The 23,999-nt window shown below is 33.9% G+C and overlaps 3 protein-coding genes across 3 annotated transcripts; 2 read left to right on the top strand and 1 right to left on the bottom strand.

Moving 5' to 3' along the window:
* The first annotated feature begins 3,051 nt into the window (after positions 1–3,051).
* On the top strand, positions 3,052–3,886 carry LOC140956336 (germin-like protein subfamily 3 member 4). The gene has a single exon (XM_073413048.1). It carries the CDS (start codon positions 3,088–3,090, stop codon positions 3,766–3,768), a length of 681 nt encoding a protein of 226 aa, XP_073269149.1. The 5' UTR covers positions 3,052–3,087; the 3' UTR covers positions 3,769–3,886.
* Positions 3,887–6,626: 2,740 nt separating this feature from the next.
* LOC140991334 (uncharacterized) lies at positions 6,627–14,197 on the top strand. Its single transcript, XM_073461248.1, has 12 exons — positions 6,627–6,810; positions 6,956–7,096; positions 7,467–7,590; positions 7,718–7,857; positions 7,942–8,086; positions 8,649–8,827; positions 9,330–9,555; positions 10,304–10,390; positions 10,466–10,611; positions 11,332–11,439; positions 11,848–11,936; positions 13,526–14,197. The coding sequence occupies exons 1-12, from the start codon at positions 6,742–6,744 to the stop codon at positions 13,980–13,982; spliced, it is 1,911 nt and encodes a 636-aa protein (XP_073317349.1). The 5' UTR covers positions 6,627–6,741; the 3' UTR covers positions 13,983–14,197.
* A 924-nt stretch (positions 14,198–15,121) lies between these two features.
* LOC140991333 (respiratory burst oxidase homolog protein C-like) lies at positions 15,122–20,466 on the bottom strand. The gene is made up of 12 exons (XM_073461247.1): positions 19,727–20,466; positions 19,411–19,573; positions 19,275–19,323; positions 18,978–19,091; positions 18,457–18,879; positions 17,925–18,308; positions 17,730–17,825; positions 17,519–17,634; positions 17,308–17,410; positions 16,609–16,682; positions 15,856–16,427; positions 15,122–15,694 (listed from the first exon to the last, which is right to left on the bottom strand). Exons 1-12 carry the CDS (start codon positions 20,268–20,270, stop codon positions 15,585–15,587), a joined length of 2,748 nt encoding a protein of 915 aa, XP_073317348.1. The 5' UTR covers positions 20,271–20,466; the 3' UTR covers positions 15,122–15,584.
* Positions 20,467–23,999: the final 3,533 nt, after the last annotated feature.

Raw genomic sequence — 23,999 nt, 5'->3', positions numbered from 1 at the left:
AAAGAATGAAACAAAAGGGTTAACCTAAATATATGCCTTGTGCAAGCAATTTGTCAGCTCGTGCCGCTTGCTTGAATGCTAATTCTTCAGTAATAGTCACTACAGCGTCCAGAACGTGACCATACCTGCAGCAATACAGATGGTTAATTGAAACAGATAATCGAACTAAGTATCATAACCCATCCACACCACTGCTCTAGAACTGGTAATAACTCTTCAATCTACCCAAAAAGATTGCAGCTAGTTCTTCAGATGTGATCTGTTCAGACTTTATGAGTTGCCCCATTTCAAGAATCTGAGCCAACAAATATCACATCTGAAATAGCAATGATCTTTTATGTGGATTCCCCCAACCAGTGAAACTTACACTCATAAAAGCAATGTCATCATCATTCTTTGGCCGCTCCACACCAGATAGAGAAGGATAATTGAATCTTTCAGAGGTAAGTTGTGCCTAATTGATGCCATCCTGAATTGGAACCAAACAAGATGGATTTTCTAATCCTCCATTAGCAGAAGCAACTAATTTCCGATTGGATCTGATAATTGGAATATATCCCTGGCACCCTTCTCGATCTCTAGCATTTGTAGGAGTACATATATCAATGGCGACTATCTCAGTTCACGTCCCACATTTCAATCTCGTGAGTTCCTCAAAATAAATAGTCTTTAATCGCCAACGAACCTTAGCATCGCTAAAAAAGTCTGCATCCAATAATCTGAACCCTGCAGCTAGTGAGTTACATTGATGTGTTCTTGGAATTCATTTCCTCCCTGTCCAGATCATATACAAGAAAAATGCCAAGAAAGTGAACAAGGAATGGAAATGGTGAAAAACAATTTGTCCTATTATCATGCGTCAATCACCTTGACACAATTTCGGAATGACCCCAGATTCTCTCAAACATCAATTTCCATACAATTTTATATATATTAACCTGCTTTACATCCATAATACCCAAGATTTCATTTTAAAAAAGAAACTAGGAGCAATTATGGATTTCCTTTCTAACAGTAGAAAAGCTGTTAAAAAACTGACAAATGCTTATAAAACCAGTGCATGTTCACAGATATCAAATCCATAGCGCTCCAAGAGAATTGAACTCACATTATGCTTTCAAGTAATTGTGTACAGGTATTAGTTTACCGTCACCTGGAAATACATATGTTAAAAATATGGAACGCGCAAAAATAGAATTAGCTAGGAATGAAAGCCCATGGAGGACTAGATTAGCGAGGAAACGTCTAACATGATTTAGTCATATGCAGAGGAGACCAAACACGACCCCAATCCGACATATCACATGTTAATGGAAGGAGTAGAAGGAAGAGTATTCTATTAAAAACTTGGATAAAGGTGGTAAGGAGGATATCTTGGATCTTGTTTTAAGAGATGATATATAGGAAAATTGCTAAGTTTGGAGAACTAATATCCATGTAGCCGACTCCTCAACTAACGAAAATGTGCTATGATGTTCTTACTGACACGTACGCTATCCATTAACATGGTACATGAAGCAGATAAAGTAACTAAGAAAACAAGCAACAAAAGGCACCAAACAATTTCCGACTGTAACCGGTTTTTTTAAGCTCGAGCCGAATGACTAGCAGCTTTGGGAAACTATGGATCATGAAGATCTTATTTAGAAATATTAGATGGTCTTGATGATGAGTACAAGCCTATAACTAATGTTATCAAAGGTATTTCCACTTTAATCTCAATTCATGAACTGCACCAGAAGTTAATCACAAAGAACTATCACAATGGCTACCCCATTCCAGTGCCTTCAAAATGCTATTTTCCTGTCTAGTTCAGGACATCTTTGAAATAAAGTCCGTACTTGTTAAAGGAGTCCACAACAGATGCTGACGTGTCTCAATTATTATAGCCAATTGGTTTAAGGTTTCTAGGTTTTTATTGATTTCTTTGGATTATGTATTTCCATTCCCACGTAGTGTAGTTAGTTCCAATGGTTAGAAGCTTTCTAATTGAAGTGTTTGAGAGATTGATTGCTTCTAAATATCAATTTGAAATGGGTGAGAAACAAAAGTAAAAATGTTTGGAAATAAAAATTTAAAACTAATATAAGCTAAAATTTGAGTATTTTGCGAAAAATTACTTCAGAGATTAATTTTTAGTAAAATGACTATAATATCTTTAATCAATATATCATTTATTTTTTTAATTATCTAAAATTTGGTATTCATACCATTGTGAATGTATTTATATAATTATTATTATATTCTGCATCAAAATTAATTTAACTTTTTATAACATGAATGGTTAAAAATTTATACAAAATTAATAAAAAAAAACACGAAAAAATTGTAAAAATGCACAAAAATATGTAAAAAAAATCTTGAAATGCAAATTATAAAACATGCGAATAAATAAATAAATGCTTGTGATAAAATATGATTGGAATTTTATGAGTTCCATTCGAAACTCTTAAAAATTGATATATAAATAAAATTTAGCATTTTAAAAATTCTTCAAAAATATTTATAAAAATCAAGAACAATGGTGGAATATGATAAATTTTTAAGATACAGATGTCAAATTGTAATTTTAAACAATTGTGCTTCTGAATTGTGGTTAAATACTATAGAAGCTGACATTCAAAAACAACAATTCCATCAATCTAGAATATAAGAAGTGCTTCCTAGAAGCTTTAGCATTTAATGGAGTATCACAACTAGTGTAGTACTATATATACTTCCAACATATCCAGACATCATTGTACATGATCAAAATCAATGTCAAAATTAACATCTTTCCACTCTTTGATTACAGCTTCTTATATATCACTTCTCTTAAATTCCCTACACACATATTATACAAAAATTTGAATGCATTATATTGGGAGAGTTTATCCAGATGTAACATAGATGAACGTAAGACCAAGTGTCTAACTTCCTTCCAAGCAACCATCCTTTTCACTGCTAAGCAACCTCTAAAACAATAAAGAAGTGAATTAAACTCCAAGTTCAAGAACTTAATTTTAATTTTTTATATATATACCAACATACTCCTAGAATCCCTTAAAATATATACTTTCAATCAAATATATATCAATCTTCAAACCAATGAAAATCTCCATTCCAAGTACTGCCATTTCATTTCTAACATGTCTTCCAATTTTCATCCAATATAGCTTAGCAGGTGATGCTGATAATCTTTACGACATATGTCCGACCGACCTCTCGAACGAAAAAATCTTCATTAATGGACTTCCATGCAAGAACCCATCAGACATAAAACCCTCGGATTTCAAATCCTCGTTGCTGAACGAACCCGGCGAAACGGACAACTTCTACGGTTCATCGATGATCATGGCCACAGCAGCAGAGTTTCCAGGACTCAACACTCTCGGCATATCAACAGCACGAGTCGACATAGAAGTGGATGGAACACTGATGCCACATGCTCACCCGAGGGCTTCGGAGATGATGTATGTGAGAAGCGGAGTCGTGGTGGCCGGATTCTTGGACTCGAATGATCGGGTTTTTCAGAAGGGTTTGAAAGAAGGTGATGTGTTTGTCTTTCCAAGAGGGCTGCTGCACTATTGTTTCAATGCTGGTTTCGAGACTGCTACGGTTTTTTCTGTGCTGAACAGCCAGAATCCTGGGCTTGTGCGTATTACTGGTGCCATGTTTGCGGGCAGTAATGTTTCGGAAGTTGTGAAGGGAATGGTGATGAAGAATTCAACTTCTTTGGAGGGTTTTGATTTGGATGGAATTGATGTTGGGAACTTGTTAGGGGAATAGGGGGTGACGTTTAATTAGAAAAAGCTTTGGGATAATTTCCAAAATGGTCTTTTTCACTTTTCTTGTTTTGTGTATTGATTCCGTAAACATTCAAATTTGAATTTTGGTAATGTGAATTATGTTGTGCTTTCGTTTTAGTTCCTTTTTACGGAATTTTACGTGGTGTCGACATGTCGATGTTCTCGATATCAAATCAATATTTTTGATAATATGTCAGTTTCTAGAAAAAAAAACCAAAAATAAAAACAAAATCTAACTTATGGGACCAAAACTCAAATTTAAATAATTATAACACAAACACAAAATAGATAAAATTAAAGGACCTAGCTATTTTTGCAAAAAGTTTACAGTTTTATTTTTTAGTTTTGTAATCAATGTTATGTGAGTATGGAGTTTGATTTATTGGCAAAAACTTGTGTGAGATGGTCTCACGGATCGTATTTTGTGAGATAGATCTCTTATTTGAATCATTCATGAAAAAAATTACTTTTTATGCTAAGAGTATTACTTTTTATTGTGAATATCGGTAGGGTTGACATCTCACAAGAGACTTACTCTGATTTATATTAGTGATTCTAGACATATACATTTATTAAATTTTAGTATACCATACGATTTTATATATCTACTTAAATTATAAGTACATGCAATACTTTTTCTCTTTATATACTAATTATTTGATTTAGTTTTCAGTTTTATTTTTTCAATAATTTTGAAGATTACTAACAACTAACTAAAGATATTTTGATGATTATGTTTGAGGAAAATGTTAAAGGATGTCAAAATCAGATATGACTCACTAATCCGACACGATTCAATCTGAAAAAAATCAGGTTTTGGTTTGGGGTTTTCGGGTTTGGGTTAGATCGGGTTGGACCCGATAGCTGACCAAAAAAAATTGATCGGGTTGGGTTGACCCGAAAATTTTAATTTTTTTTAAAAAAATATATTAATAAATATTGTCTACATTTTTGTATACTGTATGTGTGAAAAAATTTTATTATATATTTATATCATAAATTTTTCATAATTAATATTTATTTTGAACATTTTTTATTTTCTAAACAATTGTTTATTTGATTTAGTAAATATATTTTATTTTTCTACAATTCGACTTTCAAATTTAAATCATATATATGAGAGAGATATTGTTATTGTGTTTAAATTAAAATATTAATTTTTTTTTGAATTTTATTTAATTTTCTTTAAAAAAAATTTTTAAAAAAATCGAAATCGGGTTGATTCGGGTTCGAGTTCGAGTTAAGTGTTTTCGGGTTGGGTTCGGGTTGAACAATTTTTGAATAGTACTATTGCTCAACCTGATCCAACCCACCCAACCCACCTGAATTGACACCCTTAGATAATGTTACGTATCATATAGCTAAAATGAGACTATTTTAAATCAGTGTTTTCAGAACCGGCCGATCCAGTTCAACGGAGAACCGGTCACGGGTATGGTCCGATGTGTCTAAAAAACAATTTTAGCAAGTCAAATCGGTCAAAAGCGGTTGAACTGGCATAACATGTTGAACCAGATTTTCAGAATTTATTGAACAAGTTTCCATAATTTTTATTATTTTTTATTTGAAAAATTATTATTTTTTAAAACTTAAATTTAATATTTTGTTATATATACATAATTATTTGAAATTTGGAATTCGTTAAAAATATTTTTTCCTAATAATAGAATTTATTTAATTTATTGTTTTTGTTTTTAAAAGTATATAATTATAATTAGTATTTTAAATATATGTATATAGTTATATAGTTTTTAAACTTTGGTAAATAATTTTTTGTACATTTACATGCATATTATATTTATATTTAGATTTCAAATTTGAATAAATATATCTTTTTTATTATTTATATATACTTTTAAATTTTTTATAATTTAAAATATAATATCTATGATATTATATTATTGTTTTATATAATATAACGATTTTTCAGTCTGTCCGTTCTTATATTCATCAGAGTGTTTATTGTTATATATATTTTTTCGTTTAGATTTCACTGATAATTTATAAAAACATAACACATAAATCCTTATTTATTCCACATATTAATATCATTCTCATCATGCTAAATAAAGGATTTCGCAAAAAAAGTGTTGTGTAAATAATTATTTAACGAGAATGTTAAAGATAATCATCCTAAGAAAAATGATAAGTTCTAGTGATTAAGGTAAATTTGTAAAACATATATATAAATACCTGTATTAAAATAACTAAACTTAAAAACTAATTTTTTTAACGGTAGGTTGGGACTATGAGTGAAAAAAATCGAGTCGATTCAAGAGCTTTTCAAGCCTACTCGAAAAATATTTGCTTTATATTTGAGTTTATCAGATTCGAGTCGAACTCGAGCCTAAAATATTTTGTTCGATAGTTTGTTAAATTAATATTTTATTTATATAATGTAATAATATATTAAATAAATTAATTCCAGCCTTCGAAGGCTTATTTGCTGGAAAAAAATTTAAATGGTTTGCGAACATATTTGAATATTTCGAGTCGGGCTCGAACTTAAGCTTTAATTTGAACTGAATTCGTGCAAATTTTTTAAAAATTTCAAATTTTTAATTGAGCAAAAACTTGTGTGATACATTCTCATGGGTCGTATTTTGTGAGATATATATCTTATTTGAGTTATACATGAAAAAATATTACTTTTTATGCTAATAGTATATTATTTTTTATTTTGAATATCGGTAGGTTGATCCGTCTCACACATAAAGATTCGTGAGACCGTTAATACCTAGTCTTCTAATTGAATTGGAATAGAATAAATTTGAGCCCAATTCGAACTTTATATTTTGTGATTAGAATCGAAGCCAATCCTAATTTCACATAAACCTCTTCCTCGCGCCAAACTATAGGCACACAGGTATATATATAAACCCGAGGACATTGCAACCGTTCACTTTTTCCGTTGAGGAAATTGAATCGAGAGGCGAAGCAAAGTCAGCTGAAAATGGTTATGCTCTGCTTTGTTTTGGATCTTCGGACCTTACCACCTCCACTTCTTCAAGATTTGAAGCAGGTATACTCGCCAAGCTGGAATGAAATAATCGAAGAAGTTAGCTAAATCGGTTGATTTTTTGATCGCGTCCCCTGAATCTCGACGTCTGAGAAGTTAATTTGTGAATCGGATGCTTTTTGAATTCGATTTTTGTCTGCTTTACTAGTCGCTGAGGATGTTGGGGAATTACTACGCACTTTCGTCGTCCAACTGCAGAGACAGCTCCGGTACCACTAAGTCGAAGCCCCTGCTAGATCCCATTGGACTTTACTACATCTTGACAGATATGTATTGTTGTTACGATGAGGTTTTCTACTCGAAATTGTTTCTCTTGTGCGCGACTGTATAAATTCAACTTTAAGCTAGTAGAGTGTTTTCCTACGCTTTAGTGAAGTTATTGTTTATGTCTGACGATATTGTTGGGGAACAGAATGTTAACTTTCAGTAAGGTTTTTTTTTTGGATTGGCATGCCTTGCTTTTTCACCTCGGGGTCTCATTGTGTTCAAATTAGTGTGGCTTTAGAGCTAAAAAGTTAAAATGTTCTAGGACTATTTTGTTTGTCTGATTGTCTATTTGTTTTCCCTGCAATGAGGATGAATGATTCCTCTTTCTTACACACAAAAGTAACCTGCCTTATTTCCACAAGTCTAAGAAGGTGGAACTGCTATTGTGACAGATAAAGGCTGCTTATAGTCCCCGACGAGACTTCAATCTGCATGACTTTCACCATGCTTTGAATTCTTTGCCCACTGACAACTTCAGTCCTGATTTTAATGAGTTTGAATCTCTATTCTGTTATGGTACTTCTTGTTGCAACTCCCCTATAGGTTTCTCTCATTATAAGTATGAAGTATATTGATGCATGCTTGAATTAACTACCCTTATTCCCAGTTGGAATGATTGCTAATTGTGATGATTTTATCGCAGAACTAAAGCTAGAAGAGGTTCTAGATGAAATAGTCTTAAACTCATGGAAATCTTCTGAGAGAGCTATTGAAAGAAAAGTAATAGTTATATGTTCTTGTTTCGTTGAAACCCTGGACCATGTGACAAGAGATACCATACTGGTCAGACGATTCCACCATTGTCTTCAATTAACTGGTTTTCTGAATAACTATATTATATTCACTAGCTGGTAGGCATTTTAATAGGATACCACGGACAAAAATGTGTCCCTCGAGTTTGTTTTTTTGGAGCGAAAAGCAAGTCTCTTTGGTGATGTCACTGTGAATATCAACCACGTTGTAAAGCAGCTTGGCGATCTTAGGAACTGCAAATTTTCGGCATTTGTTCCAGGTTAATGCACTGATATTGCATGATATAACTCATATTTTCAGTGTGATCTAGTCTTACTTTCACTAGTTTAACGACATAAAGTTTCTCCTGCATGGCTGCATATGATGTGATTGTGGATAATACACATACCATGTTATACAAATACAGTTTCTCCTCTTTTTATTGCCAAGTCTTCATTTTTTTCAGGCAGCAATGCCTTCGTTTGGATCCCTAATATGCTAATTATCATGTTAAAACGAATTATAAATTTATTGAAAATCATTTTAATTTATCTTTTCCACATAATTATGGAAAAACAGAAAGATAACGGCAGGCATCTTGTAGGCTTATTGTTTAACTTCCATAAATTGGTCAAATTGAAAGATGTCTCGGGAATTTTATTAATATGTACGCCAGTCATGAAACACCATATTTGAATTTACCTGGACCTAGTTCTGGTCGCATGCAAGAAACTAAGGATAACTGTTTGGAGACTATAGTCATATGTCCATCACAAAGTTATCGCTGAAGTTGTGAACATGCATTATTCCGATGCTTTTACTCATACAAAATCTATTCGCAGATCTCCTTGTACTGTCTGGTCTTGTGAAAAGATGGTTTCAAGAATTAAAAGTTGAGGAGGAAGAACAACTACAGGCTCATTTCATCTTCAAAATCAACCTTTTAGGCTCTCTGAACCAGTTATCCTGCAACTTGTTCACATTCTTCAACCCTATAATTGATGGATTCATTTTTTGCAAGGTATCTTCATATTTTATTCACTGTGACGAAATATTTACATTGTTGTCATAAACTTTTAAATCAACAGTTTGTTTCATGATCGTGTGATTTAAATAGGAAAAAAAATCTAAATGCAGACATCAATTTTTTAGTGTGCGTTTCCTTTTGGAAGTTCCACTAGCAGCCATAGTCTATATGAAGGAGTTCCACACTCTTATGTATCATTGAATGTTACATAGGATATTCCATGTAAAAATAAAGAGGTTACATTGTTTATAGCTTTGTGATAGTTTGAGCAAAGAGCCATAAGAAGATAGGTAAAGGATTGCATTTTTCAAAAAAAAAAATTTGCATTTTTTTTTTTGAAAAAATTGTTTCTGTGCTCTACAAATCAAAAGGTTCCCAGAGTTCTTTGAGATAATACTGGTTATCTTAAGTTGGATATGTTCCTTGTTTACATTGGCTTTGCTTTCTGCAGTAACATGACATCTACTGTGCTTACATGTAGCTTTTATTCAAATAGACTTGCAGGTGTCACGGCATTCCACTGGGCCACTCAAAGTCTTCTCATTGTCAAATAACCAAAAATAATCTTGAAACCTTAGAAATTTGGGAGAATTCTGTTAAGATTGGTGAACAAACAACCCTCTATATGCCTTCTTTCTATAGCAGTGAGAAACTCCAAAAAGTATCTTCACCAATCAACTTCAATGTCATTCAGAGAACAGATTTAGGTTCTTTAAGTGAAGGTAAATCTCTGAATGAGACGTCTATTTATTGGAATATATGTTATTGAATCTTGCGATGGTTTTGACGAAAATCAAGGATGAGCAACAAGCATAAATCTTATCTACTTAATGTTGATACTTTTCTGTTGGTGCTTTTTTAAGATTGAGTTTCTATCCTTGAGGCTTGATTGAGACAACATGACCTTAACGCCTTCTATTTCAAGTACCTTAAGCTTTCCAACCAGGTGGTCCACCAATAAAAGTCGTGTCCAACTTATTTTGTGAGATTTGATTCAATCTCTATTTGCAAGTTCTGCAGTTAATTATCTATGTTCAATTGCATATTTTACAAGCAAATAGAAAGACTTCCATTGGCTAATGTTTGAGAGACAAATAGCAGTTCCCATTCTTGTATATTTCAAAAGCACCCTCGAAAGAAATTTCATTTTGCACTGTGATCCATCAGACATTGTTTTTAAGATGTCTCTATTCCTTTGGTGGTTATGAAGGGCCACGTAGTACCCAGATGTAGTACCCAGATGGATGTTTAATTTATAACTGATATGCATGTTCAAGATGTGAAATCTGAACTGGGGCAAGCTAAACACCAGAATTTAACATTTCCTTTTTATGCTCTCTTGAGAGCCTTCAAGACCCTGTAAATTCTCAGTAATCTGAAAGAAATATTAATTGGTTCATCCATAATAGTAAATGGTTGCACTTTCAACGCTTTCTAATTGTAACCCGTCAATCTACCTGTTCCTGATAGGGATAATAATTGGCACTACCTATGCTGTTACTCCATCAACTTTTCCTCATATGGATGGTATGGATATGTCAAAGCTCAACAACCAAGGTGCGGATCAGTAGATCTACAGTATTCTCCATGAGCTTGGTATTGATTACTCTCATTTTGGCTCCTTTTTCGCAGTCTTTCAAGCAGCCTGTGGTGTTCTAAATTCCCTTGATCAGGGCTTGGTTTGCTCTTCTAATTGTAATCTGGAAACTTTAATGGAGACCTCATTCAAATGCTATTATATTCTTTTACCTTCGGAGAAAGGGTTGATGATCCTTAGGGTAATTGCTCTTCCAACCACGCTCTGATTTTGTGTTACTTTATCATCTCCGTTTTCTTCATCTATTTTATTCTTTCTACTGTCTAACCTTCTCACATAAATCTGTATCCAGAAAGAGCTCTTATATTCTCTTACATTTCAACCCTTCACGGCCTTGATATTTTTCATTTTACCCTTTTAAAATGGTTTTGGTATTCACACACAATTTGTTTCCATTCTTAATCTTCCAAAACTCCCCCAATAAGGAATTAACTACCTACACACTAGAGGTAACGACAGAGGGGACAAATTCATAGGATAAGAATAAAAATTGTTTTCGTCATCCCATAGTACATATATTCAATTCCATTTTCTTCATATCTGATTCCGATTCGGAACAATATCATTGTTTTTTATCTTAAATCTACATTTAGATCTTAGACGAAGTACTTTGTTTTAAGGAAAAAGAAGACGGAACTTAAATTTAAGAGTTACTTGTTGATTTATGCATTTATTTTATATATTTCTTCACGATACTCGAATACATCCAAAGGTTTCAAAGTAATTATTGCAGAATTAGAAAGGAAAATGTTTTCATTTGATTTGCTTTCTTTTACGTTTCTTCAATAAAACCTAGATAAACACATAATGCTGAACTTTTTAATAGTTTTAAGAAAGTTTGCATGATAGACTTCCTTTCTCCTCTATTCCCCATCACTCCAGAATCTTCCTTAATGTGCAGCGGCTTTTAGCGTCAGAAGAATTTCTCCCCATCCCTGATGCCAGCCGTTTCATTCACTGTGGTGAGTATAAAGAGATTGAAAACACCGTTCAAGAGTCTCTGCTCAAGGTTAGATATGGATTGTCTCAATAGTTTTTTCGTCGCTAGTAAGGCAGGCATTAATGTTTTCATTTTCTGATATCTAGTGCAGAGCTGTATACTTGTAAGTAATGAATGAAAGTGACTCCACACTGTTCTTTTTTTCATATATACACATAAAGACGGGGAGTGTTTTTGTAACATAGAATTAAATAAGAAGTTATGTTCTTCATATTGAAAAGCATATGCATGTTTGTATCTACTTGCGTTCTATCAAAAAATTAATATGATAATCTGTTCAAACATGTGAATCACTTCAGTGACATGGTCATTTGACCTCAATTAGGATAGAGATAGAAAATTAGCTGCATAATTTCCGGAAAGTTATCATGTTTTATCATGTTGGGATGATAATAAAAGATGATTTACTATTCCCAGATAGAAATAAACAAGTACGACCCTGTCCAGCACGAGAGAGGCTTCCATCGGAAACTGGACTTGCTTGTAAAACATAGCCTACATATCAGGTAAATCATTTTCTTCAATTATAATTTTTCTGTTACATTTTTATTTTGAACTTTTTCTGCTATTGTTATTTGGGATTTGTGGTTTCTAGCTTGTGATATTCAGTTTAGATACTCGAAAACTAGACTTCAGCTAGTCTGTTGGTTTTTTGACTTCAGGAATGCCATGCTATGATGCCAGAAATGGTAGATTTATCTGTAGGTTGGAATCTTGACTTGGTTGAGAAATGATGACTAGTATTTTATAATTGGACCGGTTTCGAGCTGTGATTGAGTTTCCTTGAGTAAGGTTAACTTTCTGGTGGTCGAAGTGCAACATTGCTGAAAGTTAGGTAACATGTCCACAAGAACAAAAATTCTGCTGTCATTACCTTTTAACTCTTAGAAGCGATATGAGACTTTTGATAGTTTCAAAAGTATAACTGATGTTAGCCCATAAAGGTACACGTAAATAGGCTTACTAAAAAGGTGATTTTTTGGGATTAATTTTCTTATTTTCTTCTAAGGTTCTAGCTTGCGCTGGCGGCAAGGTTGATTCACGCTTGTTAATAGTCGTTGTTCCTGTGGGAAATCCCTGAACATTAGTTTTAAGGGTGGTGTAATTTTATATATATTTCTCTTTTTTAGAAGCACATCGAACATGTTAAAAAGAGTGAATAGAAATTATTTTGTATTGTTCTGTTATTTCAGTTTATTGTTCTACAAAAATATTTTCTTTTCGCTTTCAAAAAGTATCCTCTCTATCCTTTATATTTTATCAAAGTTTATTTATTTTTATCAATTCTTTTACTCCTCCGTCTTTTTTTTAAATAATAATTTTTAAATATTATTTTAATATATCCAAATTATTACCTTTTGCACATGCTTAATTATTTTTTTAAAAAATAATTTAACTCATTGTTTTTAATTATATTTTTAAATATTTCTGGTTAAATATTTATTAATAAAAATTCTACCACTTTATTTATTGAATGTATTATTAATTTTTTTATTTAATTTTTCAAATAACATCAATTATGTCTATTTTTTAATCATTTCAACAATCAAACTAGTTTTAATACTTTACACATTGTTTGTGTTTCTAATGAAAAGGATTTCAGTTCTTAAATATGTACCTTTTTATTTGTTTACAAAAAAAGAGGCTCTTACCAAATTCAAAAAAAATTTATTTGCGGCCGTTACTCCCAAAATGACCCATCGTAGTCCTAACAGATTCTGATATTCAGTTGCGTGGCTTGCACTTTGATATGTACAAGGTTTGACAATTATAGTTTTGCTTGTGATGAATTAAGCATACAAGTATCCTTGCTGTTCTTGGTGATGAAAAGGTTCAGTGGTCAAGTTGAACCAATGCTAAAAATACTAAATTGTTGTACATTTACTTTTGCATCACTTCTACGCAGCTTGGATTCCAGCTTTGGAACAATTAACTAAATATTTAAGTTCCTCGGGCCTTGGCTCTTCCCTTTGGGCCGTGTTTATTGAAAATAAAATCGGCAGGATCATAACCTGAACTCCTGATTTATGGTACTCATTTTACAGTTTTTTATGCTATAACCTTGTGAAATATACTGAATATTTCATTACTGCAGGGTAAAACGCCCTAAAAGAGAAGAAGAGAGTTCGGAGTCAAACTTGAATCCACAAGTTACCTCATCAGGAGGGGCTGACAAACCTGTTACAGGAGAATGGGAACAAATTGTCGTCGAAGAACTCCCTGACGCAGATTCCTTCCCTCGTTCATCCAACTCAGAGAGAGAGCAACAGGCTACTTCACCATTACAAAATAGCAAGAAATTAGATGAAAAAACCTCAAGCATCCTTGAGAGATTGGAAATCCCCAGTGAGATTAAGAGAAAAGCAGTTTCATCGATTACCTCAAGCAGTATTGCCGGTGGTGATGTGTGTCCACCAGCAAAAAGGCCCCTTATACCTTTTGAATCCACTAATACTACTGCAGTTCAAGCTCCAGTAGCTGGCCAGCTGATAAGACCCAATTTCCAGAGGACGAAAAAGGATAAGATAGCTAAAGAACAATCTCAAGCTTAACTCTATGTGCTCCCCTATATGATGAGGTTGATTTCCCTCTTCTACAATACATTTCGGCCCGACTCTTGCTCATCGGTTTCATTGCTGATAAAGCCTGTACGTACATTCATTCATAGCATATCGGACACATCTTTGTTGTGTGTTAATAGTACGAGGTATGACATGCACTAACATATATACTTTGCAAAACTTTATAATACTAACTTGTAACATCTTATATTGGTTGTGATAATTAACGAGTTTGAAAGAGATGGTTAAATGTAGTATGACCATCAGTGTGAACTCTGGTTCGAGTAAAACAATGAAGCACCAAGAAGGATACACTTTTGTCTGAATTTTCAAAACCTTTTTTTGAATGAGGAGCATGAGTACATAACAGGGAAATGGGCATGTGTCCTTTAATTTCGATTATTTCTTCTCTTCCCCTAATATTACCCTGACAAGATTTATAAGTTGTGGACCCTCTCCTTAACAAATGATTCCACGAAAATTTCTCGATTCATTTTTCAACGGCCTCTACCCAAACGCAATAAACTATAGATCAAATCAAGAGAGCTTGGAATAGTGAAGAGAAAATGCGAGGAAAGAAACTTATGATGTGGAAAATTGGCTATTGGAAATGCAGAAGCAAACTGACACATTATCGCAGATAGTGAGTGACATATATATCTAATGTAAACTTTTCATTAGATATCTTAATCTGAAAAAGAGTAATAGAATTATGACACGTTTTTATATTTGACAATTTTGTGTATAATACTCGTGTTGGAATCAATCAGAGTGTTCAATCTTTTCTTGAGCAGACATTTCCCATTTCACAATTGTGTAGCATCTGTAATACTTAGTTGAAAGCTGCCCGACTAAAGTGCAAAAGTTACTTCTATTTTAGATAAGTTGCAGCGATTGTCCAATCTTTTATTTAGTCAACATATACCATTTCAATCTTGCGTTACCTGGAGACCCTTAGTTGAAGCTGCCTGATTCAAGAGTTGATATTACAGTCTTGCCTAAGATTTTACGTACCAATTTGAAGGCATTAATGAAACTCAAAGCATATTTCCAAGTTCAAAGTAGCAGTTTTGACAAATATAAATAGGCTCAAAGGACGCGTAGCTGAGATTTGAACAAATCAATGAATGTGCAAAAACATATGTTACTCTTTATATTACTAGAAGAAGAAAAAAGTGAACAGTACATATACATTTATGGGGATCAATATCTAAATGGGGTTGGTGTTAGGGTAACTATTCGACATTTCCACCCCCAATACATATCACTATTATCATTTATAGCACCATCAACAAAAAAAAAAAAAAAAAAAAAAAAAAAAAAAAAAAAAAAAAAAAAAAAAAAAAAAAAAAAAAAAAGGTTCCCACTAAAATCTTTGCTGATCCAAAGATAGCTCCTTTATGAGGTCGTGACTTGGAAAGAAATCACCTGTAACTACATAGTTTCTGAAAAAATAAAGGCAAAATTTTAAAATAGATAAAAGCTTTAATTATCTTAAATTTCCTCCTCCAAAGTTAGTGGTGGTTGGTGGTGGTCCAGCCTAACGCCTTTAAATTTGATCTGGCCATGATTTTTTTTAATGTGCAAACCAGATCAAAAGTTTTCTTTGTGGAATTCGAATTTGGTGGTAGTCTTGTGTGAAAAATCAGAAGCCAATTGCTTTAGCTCCTTCACTGGTGGTGGTGCCCCGCAGTAAAATACTCCTGTACCATGTGATAAGGATTAGTATTTTAATACATCACCAATTGCAGACTCCTAGGTATCAACATAGAAACATAACAACTACATATAAATTATAAAAAGTATTCAGCCAAGATCTTGAAACTGACATGAATTGTTTTAGGACTGGTATAAAGAAACTCACCAACTCTTGAATTAGGATGATTAAGTGCGATGCGTTTGTAGACCGTACGCCAATTAGGCTTGGCAAAGTGAGACTTAACCCGGGTTCCTGACACGACGTCCACTCCATTCTTGGCATGATTGAGCGATTGAAGCATGGTGATTAGAGCAGAACGAGCATCACCCTCTTCATACACACTAGTACAGTAGTTGTGCATTTCTATTAGTCCCTTGTGGTCTGTTTCGGCTGCTTCATTCATCACGCCCTTAAACCAATCAAAGGAACCTTGTTCTCTAGTAACCCAGTAGAAATAAGCTCTCCTTGTTTTAAAGTTGTGTCTCCCACTCCCTGGTCCCGAATTTCGTTTATTCGACAAAGGGCTAGCATTCGGAGGTGTGTTGTTGCCTCCTCTGTTACCCTCCTCCAAATAATTTTCTTCCTCCTCCATTGCTTTCATATTGTTCACGATGTCTTTAACGACACTGATCATCGGTGTTGCACCAATGCCAAGCCCCACAAGCAGCACCACATCATAGTTCTTGTAGTCTTGTGTTGGTGCTCCATATGGACCATCAATTAGAACTCTGGGAAAACTGTGTCATAATCACAAAAATTTGAAATACTGTCAGCATTACAGTAATTGGGTAATGAGCAAGTTCATGAGAATTTACACTGCATACATTGTGTTATTTACTTGTCAGATTCTTGATATTGTTTTTTTGTTATATTGAATGGTGTTGCCTTAGTACAATGATGAAATTTAAAGTGACTCACTTGGGATTATTCTCTCCTTGCAAGAAATCAGCCCTAAGGAGCCCACTTTTCCCCGTTGTTGGTGGTTGGCAAACCTAACAAAAGATCAAATAATGCAGAGACCATTAGTAACAAACATGTGCAAGGACTGGATTCCTATGTAGATACAAACAGAAATCCTGTCAGGATTATTTCTGAAGTGTTTGAACAGGCATGATACCGAAGTATGGTAGATTTTACCGAACATATGTAAAAAGGACAAGTTTCCACTATTAAATATGTTTTTACATTTTTCAAGAAAGTTAAAATAGCAAACACATCAATTTTAGTTCTCAATAATTGATCTTAGATTCCACTCTGATTATTATTAAATAAAGTGGGAAAATCAACATTTTCTTTAAAAAAACAGCCATACAAATTAAAGTGGCTCTCAAGATTATTTGGATAGATGCATATGGTTCACTAGTAGTGTCACTCTGATTGCATGGAGGACCTACTGCCTTTTGATCAAAGGAGATTCCACAAGATAGTATCTGTTCATAATTAAATAATCTTCACATGTCATGTATACTCTTTTCTAGAAATACAAACTTTCTTTTACTATAAAAGAAAAGTAATCTGGAATGAATGATTACTATTTTGGGTGCAGGACCACCTTCAAATTTGAGCCAAGTGTTCCCCCATTAGTATTTTTATATTACTTTTGTGAAGGAAATTTACCTCGGAGAAAACGACTTTAAGTTGCCTTGTCCAATCACCAAGAGTCCTTATGTGAACACTCACATAATCATCTCTAGGAGCTGAAGTAATGGAGAATGGGTGCCTGTTAAAAGTGGAGCACTAAAATTCATTATCTTAATTTCCAAGCTTTGCTCATACATTAACTGTGAAGATATATTAGATAGAGTGGCATCATTTTAAATGTGAGTACCATTCAAATGGAGAGACTGCTGCACAATTAACAAAAATGTATTGTCCACTTTTGTATTTGAATCCTTGTGGCTTTGACATGTGAAGTGTTAGCACATTTCCTGGGTAGACAGCCACCTTCATATGGCCAAGAAATGCCCATAAATACCAAAGAAAACTTAGAATGTATGGAAAAATACTAGAGATTTAGATTATCCTTTCTGTATATTTACCTTTAGGATCTTTACAGCCTTGATGCTTGATCTGAATGCTCGAACCAACCTTTCTCCGGCGTAAAGTAGGACAGGGACTGCCAAATACATCCATGTCTGCAAGTGCATGCCATATTATGCTGTAAATCATCATCCAAGATAAACATAATACGAGTCACTAAATTCTTGTAGGAAGACAAGGAACTTGGTACTTACGGTTTTCTTGTACCATTCGTGTGTCAAATAAAGCTTGATACCATGAATAATGAGGAGGCTATAGACGATAACAAATAAGTGATGCGAATACCAAAAGGCATTGAATCCTGTGAGTTTGTCCAAAGGTTTTGGTAAATGAATTTTGTTCCTTCTGAACCAAGGTGATGCTAATGTGAAGGCTATAGCCATTAGAACCACCATTATGATTCCGGTCACCCCTTCCCACCCCTTCACGAAAAACCAATAGCTTGTTGGCTGTTCGCCAAAGAATTGCTCCATGGGCTCGTACTCTTCTGGCGTCGCGTGCAGAAGGCGAGGGAAATCACATGCTAAATGGCTAATACCATGTATCCCAGTTCCCAGTGCAATTGCTATGGCAATTAGCTGCGGTTGAAACAATCTTAAATTAGGCAAAAAAAATTATGTATATGTAGGTAGAAACTATTCGACACGAGTCGTTTTGTTGCAATGAGTTAACAGAGTAGCACATGCAGCAAGCAAGTGTGACAAAAACAATAGATGTTCAGCTCACTTTGTGAAAGTTGAGATTGTCATCGAATGGAACAGCCTTGCCCAGTTTTGTTTTGTTCCTAAGCCAGGTGATGGTGTTTCGGCACACCGGAAGGAGAATCAGCGCCATGTTTAGCTTTAGAGTCTCGGCTGCCCCTTTGGCAAAGCACACACAATGGCCCATTACTTCAAACACTGCTTTATTCTTGTATTGCACGTACTTGTAAGCAAAAAGACCAGCCATGATTCCAATCCACAGTGCCATCACCCAAACTCTTTGCCAATTATCTAGCAGAAAGTATATAAAATCTCGGTACCATCTCTTTACAAGATAGTCTTGAGTTGGCTTAAGCTTTTCACTTAGCATTTTGCTCAAGTTCCGGCTATCACCACCCCGGACCGATTGGCTAGGACCTTGTAGCAATAGCATCTCCAAGTTCTCTATCTGTTTGATGAGTATATATACTGTTATTTTCCTTTATCGGATATAATTGTGCTTGTTTAATGCAATCGAGTTTGTGAATTGTGTCATATTCGTGTTACCATGATATATCCGAGCTCGTTGGGGTCTAGTTCCTCCAATATCAGTCTAGCATATTCATCAGCTTGCTTCTGAATATTTGACAGCTTATTTGCAGAAGCACTCAGGGTAATAATCTGCAAGAGAGAAAATTATTACAATCTTTTAATACATACATTCTATCATTGAACACAAATAATAGAAAATGTTTAGCTCGGAAAGTCAATGTTAAACACATACATTGAACACAAACAATAGAAAATTGGTTTTTATAGTACAAAATTTAAAAATAAAATAATATAAAAAATAAAGCCCCATACCTCTCTCACTTCCTCTTCTGTGATCCTTCCATCAGCATCTTTATCAACCCTGCGTTGAAATCAATGTCATTCATTTATAATTTCGGAATGAAGATTGATAAGTTACTATCTAAAAGTAGTCTTCTGATATCCTTACATGTCAAAGAAAGTTTGAAGCCGAGAATCGAAACTTTGATCAGAAATTTGGTCCCAAAACTCTCTTAGTTGTCCCTTGTTAACGGAGTCGCCGGAGATATTCCTCCTCCGGCCAAGTGCATCGAAAAGCTCGCCTGCAAATTCCTTGGACTCTTTGTTCATTCCTACACATAATATAGACCCCATAAGGTTCGTGAATAAAAATTTTGAATGTGTAAACAAGAAACACGAAGCTGCATAAAATTATCATGCAAAAATTTAGCTTTTGGCGTTTGGTTGCTGAGAAAGTTGGTGTCTTTTCTTGATTTTCTTCTTACCAATGCATTCGCAAAAAAGTGAACGAGGAAGCAATCCGTTTGTCTTAGCCGTAAGTTCATCAAACCTCTTCTCCACCCCAGCCCAGGCGGCGCCACCGTCTGTCTTGCTGATAAACTTCAGCCCCTTGAGAGCATGCGTGGCGGCCGATTCCGTCCGGTCAAATCTCCCCACCGGATGTGGCCGTCTTGAGAGTGAGGCTAAGCGCTTCAGCTCCTGCGAAACCTGCCTGAATTTCGACGAAGCATTTCTCACAATTGATGATCCAATAGAAGACCTCTTCTCCAGTCCTTTGGCCAGTAGAGCCAATTCGGGATCTTCCACGTCGATCCCGCCGGCTGTCTTTAAGCTGTGCACGGCCACCGAGTCCTCCCGGACGTCGAGAGTGATCTCCACGTAGTCATTCATGGCGGACGCGGTTGTGGAAGTTTCTGGGAGGTTAAAACGAGCACTTTTTCTGCCACCCCGCTTGTTCAGCGGTCCGCTGTACGCTGTCCGATCTCCGGTGATTATATCCATGCCGCGGTGCTTGTTTTCCGGTTGCATATGAAACTTGTATCACAAAAAGTTCTGTGTGTAATGCCTAGATATGGCGTATACTTGAAGAGAGGCAACGGGTTTGAACAAATATAAATGGAGATTTTGAAAGACTAATTTTCTTGGCCTTTTACTCGGTTTTCTCCATTCTTACCAAGTCTCCAGCTTCTCTTTTTTGAAAAGAAAAAATGGACGTGTGTGTTTGTCTGTGAAGAGAATACTGAGTTATTTATGGACTTTAATTTATAATATCATTTGCGCCGCAAGACAACAAAATCTACATCTTTCAGTGTCACATCAACACTCTCAAAAAAATAGAGATTTGGATCATCTACGGTAACACAACACACAATATTTAAGTGTTGTGTACTTTTTACACGAGATGATCATATGATCATCTCGTTTAATCTGACAACTTTTTAAATTTATCTCATATGGTGTGATCTCCACGAGATGATCATGTGATCATCTCGTGTAAAAAGTGCATAGCACTTAGTGTTCTGTTTTCAACACAGTAAATGTTTTAAAAAAACAAGAAGGTAATTTCTTTAATTGAAATTTGAGCAACGTCATGTGTCGATTTCTCTCCATTTCATCAACGTCGGATCTAGTGGAGGCGATCGCCCGATCAATAGATTTTTTTTAAAAAAAGTTCAATGTAAATTTTAATTAGAAGAAAGCCGACAATTTTTTTTTTTTTTAAAAAAAAAACAAAATTTGTGTTGTTGGGAGGAGGCTTCTGAGATTTCTAACAACCTTCTACTTCTCAAGAAGAACCTTGAACGATACGAAACTTCTTTCTCCCCCTCCTATACATGCATCGGCTTCTATTAATTAATATTTTTGTACTTTTCTTGGTCGTATGTGTCGCTGCATCACATAGCCCTATTGTAGGAAAAAAAAAATTTGACCATCTCAAAAACCTTAAATTAATCAAATTTACTTGCGTTATCATTTTATACAAGTAATTAAGATATTATTCTATATTATATATAAAGTATTTGTAAAATATTAATCTTCGATCATCAATATATATTTCAATTTTTATAAAAATGTGGAAGATTAACATGATCTAATGATATTAGAATACGGAGAGAAACACTATCAGTGTGATATAGACTAACCCGTAATTAAGTAATATAATTAGTAGGAAAAATGGATAGCAAACTCCCTTACCATACTTGGTAACGTAATTTGTCGGTTTTTCATTTTTCATTTTTTATCATGTTGTCGTTGATTCACAGTTTTAGTCTACTAACTTTTATTTTTTTTTCAATTTAAGTATTTTTTTCTGCAATACTGATGTGTCAATTATTCTCCGGTATCACGTGAGCATACCGTGAATTTAAGTTTATTAAATTTTTTTATATTTTTGGACTCAATTTCAAGAAACTGGAGTGGCAGACATCTAAGTGGGCGATTATATATTTTTACACGAGATGATCAACTGATCATCTCGTTTCCTCTGACAATTTTTCAATTTTATTTGACATTGTGTGAAGTCCATCAGATGATCAATTGATCATCTTGTATAAAAATGCACATCACCAGGTGCTGTATTTTCAGCCACAGTAGAGAATTCAAATCCATGTTTATGAATTTTTATTTTGGTTGAAAAAAAAAAACTTGTGGCTGCTAGCTATGAGTGTATTAATACTATTATTCGTGTCAATATATATAGTCAATCTTTTGGACTTTAAAAAATAAATAATCTATCAGAATGTCCAATTGTGTGTAAATTGTTGCACGAACGGTTATTTTTTAAAAAAATGGGTAATTTATCATAAATGAACGCATAAATTATTCAACGTTTTTGCGATGTATACATATACATATTATAGTTACTGTAATATGTATATGTAACACGACTTTAATTATGTAAGGTATAATTAATTGAGTAGGAGTCGTTCTTACATATATATATATTTCTATGAAATTGGTCAACTCGATATAAGTTTTTCCATAAAAAATCTTATTATGTAAGGTATAATTAATTGAGTAGGAGTCGTTCTTACATATATATTTCTATGAAATTGGTCAACTCGATATAAGTTTTTCCATAAAAAATCTTCGAGTTAGAGATTTGTTTCAAAAAATTGATTTGTGAAATTTTATCAGTTTTTTGTGATTTTTTATGTTAGAATGTATATTTTCGAAAAGATAATTAATTATTATAAGGTTTCTGTTTATTTAATAAAATCGTTTCGACATTTTAGATTTTGTCGCTGACAATAAAATTGCGTCAGTTGCCGAAAGTTGACTGAAGAATTGTTCTCCCTAATTTTGAACACAGTTCGTTTTCATCAGGTGACATGCATCCTTTTCGTCGATTAAATAGNGCTTGATTTTTATTGATTCTAATATATAAATAATCTTTATTTTAATAATATTTTATTGTTTAATTCAATTATGACATTTATTTTATTTGTATACATATGCAAACTTCATAGATAAATTCTTTGAATATTTAATAAATACCATGAGGTCTGTCTCTCAACGTAAGATCATGAAACTTATTAGGAATTTTATCATATATTTTAAACATGTTCCTAGTTGAATCAGTCGCCTAAAATTAGAATAAAAATCGTTTGAACTTGATACTAGCATTTGTGATGTAAACATCATGTTTCATCGGTAAGGGCGTGGAGATGTCCATTCATACAAATGAGTGATCGTTTGATGATTCACTGAACCCTCCCTCGAACTGTCCAAATGGTTATCATTTTTCGAGTGAAATAGTCTGCGGTTATGGTTGTACAATATTAGTCATTTGACCCGAGACAACGTAGAGGCTCTACATATTAATATGCACTTTGATTCCATTGAGGGTCATCGGAAGACGAGATTGGATGTAGTTTCGAAATACGTAGTATCAAATGCATTGTAGTTGGAGATACATCATTTGCATACGGGTGAAGATATCATATGTGATCTTACGAGTTAATGGTGCAAGAAATATTTGGCCAGAGTAAGACATGTGTGCACTTTGATTCCATTGAGGGTTATCAGGTAGCGAGGTTGGGTGTAGGAGCAAATGCATTGTAGTCGGGGATTCATCGTTTGCTTACAATTGAAGATATCATATATAATCTGATGAGTTATGAGTGCAAGAAATCTCTGGCCAAAGTAAGACATGTGCATTTTGGTAATGTGTTTCCTCAGTTGCACATACAATGTCATTATTATCACTAAAAAATAAATCACATCGTTATCGAATTTATATTCAACTCTCGATATACCAATAGTTGATGATTCGATTTGGATATATGAATATAAGAGACCGTACTGCACGCTAACCATAACTTAAGGTTCCTGCAGACATATCAGCGATATCTAGGGGATAATGAGGTGATGTTACTAGACGCTCTTACCTATATCTGATGGATGCAATCAGAAATGAGTTTTGACATTCTTAATCAAAGTGTTGATGAAAAGAATGATGCTAATTAGGGTAAGCCCGAAGTTATTATGAATCAAATAGAGATGTGAACCTACATCTAGCTGTATCCCTGAAACATTGAGAATCACACAAATATTGAATTATGTGTTTCCGTTGAGATAGTCAAAGTTCAAGAAATTGAATTTGAGGAGTGCAGTTTGATGAATATCAAACAAAATGCTTATAAAAGAGTCATAAGTTGCTTCAATATGATGAAAGAAAATGAAAATTAGTTTTAACGGTTAATTGAGTAACTAAAATGAAAATTGTCTGTTTTGATGAAGGAGTTACAAAACTGA

This window comes from Primulina huaijiensis, chromosome 13, assembly GCF_012295235.1.
Source record: "Primulina huaijiensis isolate GDHJ02 chromosome 13, ASM1229523v2, whole genome shotgun sequence".
Classification (NCBI taxonomy): Eukaryota; Viridiplantae; Streptophyta; class Magnoliopsida; order Lamiales; family Gesneriaceae; genus Primulina; species Primulina huaijiensis.
Note: the sequence above shows the minus strand (reverse complement) of the source record. Positions and strands in the feature narration are given on the sequence as shown.